The following is a 7,313-nucleotide window of genomic DNA, read 5'->3' as shown; positions in this document are numbered from 1 at the left end:
ACAAGAATGATCTACACTAAAACATCCTAGAACTAACCTAATCACCCTTAATCTCCCTAACCCATGAATTCAAAAGGTGATTACTCACTAATCTCCATGATTCCTCTTAAACCCATATTGGATTTCAGATTAATCATGTAGAAAAATAGATAAGAAATCAACAAGAACACAAGATGAAAGCAATGAAATCTGAATCAAAAGAAGTTTTAGTAGTTGTTCTCTCTCAAAAAGATTATCTCCCTCTAATGGCTTACAAAAGTACTTAACTTAGGTTTAGGCTATGTAAAACGTGCATAATGAAATGACCAAAAGCCCTTAGAAAACATGAGTTCGACATGCAAATAGACGCGGAGCGACCTCGGCATGTCGCTCCGACAAGTCGCTCCAGCCTTCGGGAGCGACCTCAGTGGGTCGCTCTGAGAGGTCGCTCCGGGCTTCATTTTGTGTCGTCTCGCCATGGAAACGCGAACGACCTCGGAGCGTCGGTCTGGCAAGTTGCTCTGAGAGGGGTGTCTCACGATAGAAACGCGAGCGACCTCTCCATGTCGCTCTGGCCAGGTCGCTCCGGGATGTGTGTCACAGCGACTTCACGGCATCGCTCCGGTGAGGTCACTCTGGTGCGCTGCTCGTCCGTTGATTGCTTTAAACACTTCTTTTGAGCTCCAAATGCACCCAAATGCCTCCAAGAACTCCATGTGGGACTACAACACCTGATAAAGACTCATGTATGCAAAATGCAACCTAAACGTGGCTAAATCCTAGTCTATATGATCAAAATGCACATGGGTGAATGGATAAGACAATGAAATATGCAAGATATCAGTTTGCACTCAGCAATGGTTGAAAACATAGGTGCATATGAATGAGAAAGGCAGTCCTACTATTGAACAACTACTTGAAGCTGTGGAGTTAGAAGATGATCTCATGAGAGGTAAGCTTTACCAGATTTAAAGTCTTTCGATTTTGTTTCTTGATGTTTAATTTGAAAACTGATGTTATTATATTTTTTGTAGCGAATGAACCTGAATTCAACGCCCAAGAATTACCATAGACTTGAGGAAGGAATTGCAAGTGTCTGTCTCATTTGAAGTTCCACAAGACTTTCATTGTGTTGTGTGTTTGATGTCTTTGCTTTGTGTGTTTGTTTTCTACATTTCTAATGTGTTTGTTTTCTTTTCATTGTGTGTTTGCTTTCTCAATTCTCATTTCTTGTTTTCGAAATTTCAATGTTTCAGTTGGATAATATAAGTATGTTTCGTAATCTGAGTATCTTTGGTTTTTTTTTTCAATTCCGGGTACTAAATAACCGAAACCGAATGTTACCCGTTTGTTTCGGGTATACAAACGGTTAAAAACATTTTAAACCGATCCGACCCGGAACCGATAGGAACCGGTCCGAAACCGAACAGAAGGCATGTCAAGTACTTATTGGATACAAAATCTATTTAATCAATTGACCCGGAACTGAACCGATCTTACTCGGAACCGAACCGAATACCCGAAATCGCAGGCCTATCTGAAACGAGTATGTGGGCTTTACTTGGCATTCATGTATTGGGCCGAAAATTGAGAAGTCCAGTAAAAGAAGTTCTTTATTTTTCTTGTTGAACAAGCTCGCAGTGCAGAGGAAGTTGTAAGCGAAATCAAGGAATCGAGAACCCAGAAGAAGAGTGAGAGGAAAGTTTCTTCAGGTAGTTTACTTGTTAATCGAATCCGTTAATTTTCCTTTTGTCCTTGTTCCTCAGTATCTTTGAAATCTGATTCATTAGTTCCGTCTCGATGGATTTGTTAGTGGGATCAGTTTTGACTAAAATCTGGATAATTCGTTAATATTTGTTTCCTAGAAGAATGATAAACCCTAGCTTGACGGGATTCTCTGTTGATTTTGATTTATCTAGGCATCACTAGTGAATTTCAATACTATGTGTCAATGAATCTGAGTCTGAGAAAGTGGATTTCCGTTTAATCAATCAGTGTTCAGGGATTCACTTGTGGCTTTTTTGTGTGAGTTAAAGAGATGCTAAGATAGTGTAGAACAATGACTTAGGCGTGAAACAAATGCTCTTATGAAAGCTACCCTTGCGCTTACAATGAATAAAGATGAAGAAGACTTTCATTGTCATAATTTTGTTGGGCGTTTTCATCTTTCTCCAATGCAGTTGTTTCCAACATGTCTCGGAGGTATGACAGTCGCACCACCATCTTCTCACCGGAAGGTCGTCTCTACCAAGTTGAGTACGCTATGGAAGCCATTGGCAACGCTGGCTCCGCTATTGGAATCTTGGCCAAAGACGGAGTTGTCCTGATTGGTGAAAAGAAAGTCACCTCTAAGCTTCTTCAAACCTCCACATCCGCTGAGAAAATGTACAAGATCGATGACCACGTGGCCTGTGCTGTCGCTGGTATCATGTCTGACGCCAACATTCTCATCAACACCGCTCGAGTCCAAGCTCAGCGTTACACCTTCATGTACCAAGAGCCTATGCCGGTTGAGCAGCTGGTTCAGTCTCTATGTGATACCAAGCAAGGGTACACACAGTTTGGTGGTCTTCGTCCCTTTGGAGTTTCTTTTCTTTTTGCAGGATGGGACAAGAACCATGGGTTTCAACTCTATATGAGTGACCCGAGTGGGAACTACGGTGGATGGAAAGCTGCTGCCGTTGGTGCTAATAATCAAGCTGCTCAGTCTATTCTTAAGCAAGACTACAAGGATGATGCGTCCAGGGAAGAGGTGGTTGAGCTCGCTCTCAAGGTTTTGAGCAAGACGATGGACAGCACGAGCTTGACATCTGAGAAGCTCGAGCTTGCTGAGGTGTTTCTGACTCCATCAGGGAGTGTTCAGTACCATGTTCACTCGCCTGACTCTCTCACTAAGCTTTTGGTTAAGCATGGTGTGACGCAACCAGCTGCAGAAACTCCCTAAGCTTGAAACCACTAGACTTGTACGGTAATCGACATTCTGTGTTTGTGGTTTCCCATTTGCTTTTTTTTCCTTTGGACTTGAAGATACTGTCTCGGAATCAATTACTACTCTGGTTGTGTCATGAAGTTATATGTTGTTATGAATCGAATCTGAGCACTTTTATTTTTGCAATCCTGTTTTGTCCGTTTCTCCACAAATGAATTTCACATCAAAATGATAAATGCAATGTATTGTTTTTCGCTACTTTATTCTGCGACATTTTTTTGTGTTAACATTTTATTTTGTGATATAATATTAAGAAAATTACCTAGAATGACCTATTTTTTATAAAGGCAGGGTGTCACAATTTTTTCACAAAGGGATTAGAGAGACTACTAATCAGAAATGTCTATCAAAAGTAGCATCCTCAATGATGAGATTATGTATTCTTTACATGGCAACTCTTCCAAAGGTTTTTTTTTTTTTTTTAAACACTGAATCAATTCATTACTAGGGTAAAACCCAAGAATTCAAACATAGTTTTGAAACAATTAGGTGTTAGGGAAAAACAGAGGAAACCAAAATAAGAAAGGCTGGGTAAGGTTACGTAGCAGCTTCTTTGTTCAGAAGAGAACGAAGCTATGAGGGACCATTTCGAGCTACGTAGGAGTGGAGCCTCAAGTCTCTGGTGACACTCGTAGCAATTTCCAGCGCAGCCTTGTTCTCAGATGAAGGGGCCACTCTCAGACACCAAGAGTCTAGTTTCTGCGGAAGCACATGTACTGCATCAAACAACCACTGAGATTCAGGATGAGAGCTAGGATTAGCTAGGGCATCTCGGAGAGAAGGCAAAGAGAATTCAAAGATGATCCTTGTTTGCTTAAGGTTGACCATGCTTTCCACTGCCCAGTGAAGGCTATGAAGATCAGCTAAGGTGTGGGAAAAAGCCAAGGAATATGATCTGCGACTGTGGAGTAAGGCGTCTCCGTTATGGTTCCGGAGGATCCAAGCTGCTCCACTCATTTGCTGATCATTAGACCAAGAGCTTCTGACGTTACATTTGAGAGTACCAGAAGGGGGTTTCATCCAAGTTGAGGTATCTCTTTCAGGTCTCTCTGCAACAACTGGTTGATTGGCATGAAACCAGACCTCAGTGTCTTCCAAAGGTTTATTGTTTTCTTTTCGGGAGAAACCAAAGGTTTATTGTTACATTCAAGAGCTATGTTATGGCTGGGAGAGCAGAGACTCTAATCTTTTGTTTGAAAAATTGTTGCCTGGAATTATCTCAAACATCATTAGATATATGAAAGATTAAGTAAAATAAGGTAAACAAGCTGAAAAATACAAATCATTGGGCTTGATTGTAATAAGCACTAAACACTATCCACAGTTATTCTATTGATATTTTTGGCAGGATGTTTTGAAAAGCTGTGTTGGAGAGCTATTCAAGAGTACTCAAAGGTTTAGCTTTTAACATAGTTTCTTGGATTGATTATGTTCTCTTTGTAGACAAAACCATGAGAGGTAGTGAAAAAGTTGTTGTAGGTTTATGAATTTACTTCTCTGTCTATTATTTTCCTTCTCTTCCCATATAACTCCTGAAAATTAAGTTCAGAGGCAAATCCATATAAAATCTTGAGATAAAGCATTCACTTTCTTTTGCTTGAATTGTGGATATAGTAAGCAATGTCCCTCCATCAAATTTACGCAAAAAAAAAAGAGAAGAATATCAAGAGGTTCGTAGTTAAAATATAAAGATCTGAAAAAGCTATAAACTCATAAAGACTTCCTGCTTCAGTCTTCGTATGAGCTCTTAATAGTTGATACATAGGCACATACGATCAAATCTCTTTTGTTATGTCCTCCTGAAATGCTTATACATACCCTTTCTTACTCTCTTTCCTAAGTTAATGAAGCACTATAAGCAGAAAGCACAGTTTGAGCCGCAACGCAAACAATCAAATGCTAGACTCAAGATACAGAGGAGGCAAAAGGTAAATATGACTCATCAAAACCGGTGGTTAAGCTGAAAGGACAAAAAGAATAGCTTGTGGAGAACACACAATGTAAAAGATGAATCAACAAAACACGAGTGTGTTGCAGAGACGAAAACACAGCTTGCGTTGCAATTCAAACAATCAAAGTCTAAGATTTTTTTGAGAAGAGACAAAGGGTCAAAGATGATGACGCAGAAAAACTTAAGCTGCAGGGAAAGAAAACCTAAATTGAGTTGCAACTCAAGCGATCAAAATCTATGATCCAAGTCTTAGGAAATTAACCCAAGGTAATATGAATCGAATAATCAAAACTGTTGGACAGTGATATGTACATATGCATCTTTTGAGTCGTAATTCGAGAATTCAAAAGCTAAGATCGATATTTTTGGAGAAGTCACAAAAGGTAATAAATGAAACAAAAATACGAGGTGGAGGCGCGAGACAGATGATTGCCAGAGCATCTTCAATCCACCTCTATATTTGTCTATATAGCATTTAAAGATAAAATCATTTCAATCATATTCTATTTATTCCTCTAAAATATAGATTGCTATTTTCACATCTATATTTACAGGAAGAAATATCATTCTTCTATAATAGAGACATATTTTTTTATTCAAAAAATGATCCTTTGACTTTTTACTTTAATAATTATAACCAAAATAAATATTTTTAGTGAAAATAAACTATTTATATAAATATATAATCATACTTTTGTTTACCTAATAGCTTCTATAAAAATATTCAGTGTAAATAATATCATAATTTTATGAATGTTAAATCTAATTGGATTGATTTTCAATTTTCACAAATAAAAGGTACTATTTGTAAAATTAGAAAAGTATATCAAGAATATTTCTTTTTAGAGAAAGAAATAGAATAATAAATTGGAGAGAAATCCATCTCTATTATGGAGTTTCTCTATTTTAGAGGAAAAAATAGAGAAATACATTGGAGATGGTCTAAGTCATAACTCAACTCAAGAAACAACACTTAAAATCATTATCTAATAATATAAAGAAGACTATTCTCTTCTTTTCCTCCCGCCACGTAACTAATTCGCTCATCCTCAGAGCGACATGTGTCCTCTAAATGAAACGATCCGTTTCATTAACAGAAGCAACGATGAGGTGGGCTGTGTTATGTGTGTGGGCTCCATGTTTTCTCAGATAACCCAGCCCAATAGCAAGTGACCTAAGCCTCTGAAGCCGTGTGGGTTAATCATGTTCTTTCTTCTCAGCCGTCCGAAAGCTGATGTAGTCAGCGTGACGATTCCATTCATAGGGTTTTGATCGCGTCCTTTGAACTCCTTTTCCATCCATTGAAACTAAACTACTTACAGATTTGTAGCATTAACCATCTTCTTACTTCCTTTAGCCACAATTTATACTTCAATGTGAAGTTATCTTCTGCGAGGCGGTGATATGCGGGTATAAGAAGGTAAGCCTTCCTCCTCTCAAAAACATCTTCTCGATCTGTTGAATCAACAAAGTAAACTTATTTTCTGAGAAATGGCTAACTCAAAAGTTCTTCTTTCTGATTTGATGTACTGTAGATGTTTCTCCACCGCTGAGGTTAGGGTGAGGCCAGGAATGTCAAGCGATATAAAATCGTTCGTAAAAAAAATCGCAGTAAGCCATTTTTCAGATTTTGCAAATTGTTCTTTAATTGATATTTTTCTCACCGTTGGCCGATTTTCTTTTGAGCTTCTAATATAAAACAAACATTGTATTATTGTTGTCAAAGTGAGGTCCTTCGGTAACTCAAGGTTTAATTGAGTATGTGTGTGGCATGTTACTAGAGCGAGATGGAGGGCGGCAGAGAACGACGGAGTAAGCGGCAGAGAGCAACCGGAGAGCAACTGATTTTGTTTGAGAAGAGAACATCTCATTTTGCCTCAATCCATCAGTGGAGAGCAGGAGCAACCAGTAACCATAGCGGAACAGACTGAGAAGGCATTTCTAAAGCAACCAAATGTTTTCCTAAGCTTGAAGAAATCAGGGAAAGGAAAGAGGCATGGTAAAGGAGGAAACTGTTTCTGGAAGAACATTGGTTTGGGTTTCAAGACTCCCCCGAATCCATTGACGGACATTACATTGACAAGAAATGTTCGTTCACTGGAACTGTTTCTGTAAGAGGTCATATCTTAGCTGGTACTTGCCACAGTGTCAAGATGCAGAGAACAATCATTGTTCGCCGAAACTATCTCCACTTCGTCAAGAAGTATCAAAGATATGAGAAAAGACATTCCAGCATCTCTGCCCATGTCGCACCCTGCTTCCGTGTCAAAGAAGGTGACCATGTCATCATTGGCCAATGCAGGCCATTGTCAAAAGACTGTGAGGTTCAATGTGCTGAAGGTGATCCCAGCATGCACATCTGCCTTTGCCAAGAAGGCATTCACTGGAATGTAA

General features: G+C 39.0%; 2 protein-coding genes and 1 pseudogene across 2 annotated transcripts; 2 read left to right on the top strand and 1 right to left on the bottom strand.

Moving 5' to 3' along the window:
• The first annotated feature begins 1,590 nt into the window (after window positions 1-1,590).
• On the top strand, window positions 1,591-3,169 carry LOC106296597 (proteasome subunit alpha type-4-A). The gene is made up of 2 exons (XM_013732768.1): window positions 1,591-1,691; window positions 2,160-3,169. The coding sequence occupies exon 2, from the start codon at window positions 2,171-2,173 to the stop codon at window positions 2,921-2,923; it is 753 nt and encodes a 250-aa protein (XP_013588222.1). The 5' UTR covers window positions 1,591-1,691; window positions 2,160-2,170; the 3' UTR covers window positions 2,924-3,169.
• Window positions 3,170-3,541: 372 nt separating this feature from the next.
• LOC106297554 lies at window positions 3,542-3,988 on the bottom strand. Its single transcript, XM_013733770.1, has one exon. The coding sequence runs from the start codon at window positions 3,986-3,988 to the stop codon at window positions 3,542-3,544; it is 447 nt and encodes a 148-aa protein (XP_013589224.1).
• A 2,422-nt stretch (window positions 3,989-6,410) lies between these two features.
• Window positions 6,411-7,313, top strand: LOC106297552 (annotated as a pseudogene).

Source organism: Brassica oleracea, chromosome C6 (genome assembly GCF_000695525.1).
Source record: "Brassica oleracea var. oleracea cultivar TO1000 chromosome C6, BOL, whole genome shotgun sequence".
Classification (NCBI taxonomy): domain Eukaryota; kingdom Viridiplantae; phylum Streptophyta; class Magnoliopsida; order Brassicales; family Brassicaceae; genus Brassica; species Brassica oleracea.
Note: the sequence above shows the minus strand (reverse complement) of the source record. Positions and strands in the feature narration are given on the sequence as shown.

What these genes read in the sequence shown, in the direction of transcription:
- LOC106297554 (XM_013733770.1), bottom strand. Translation starts at nt 3,988, where the DNA reads ATGAAACCCCCTTCTGGTACTCTCAAATGTAACGTCAGAAGCTCTTGG.
- LOC106296597 (XM_013732768.1), top strand. Translation starts at nt 2,171, where the DNA reads ATGTCTCGGAGGTATGACAGTCGCACCACCATCTTCTCACCGGAAGGT.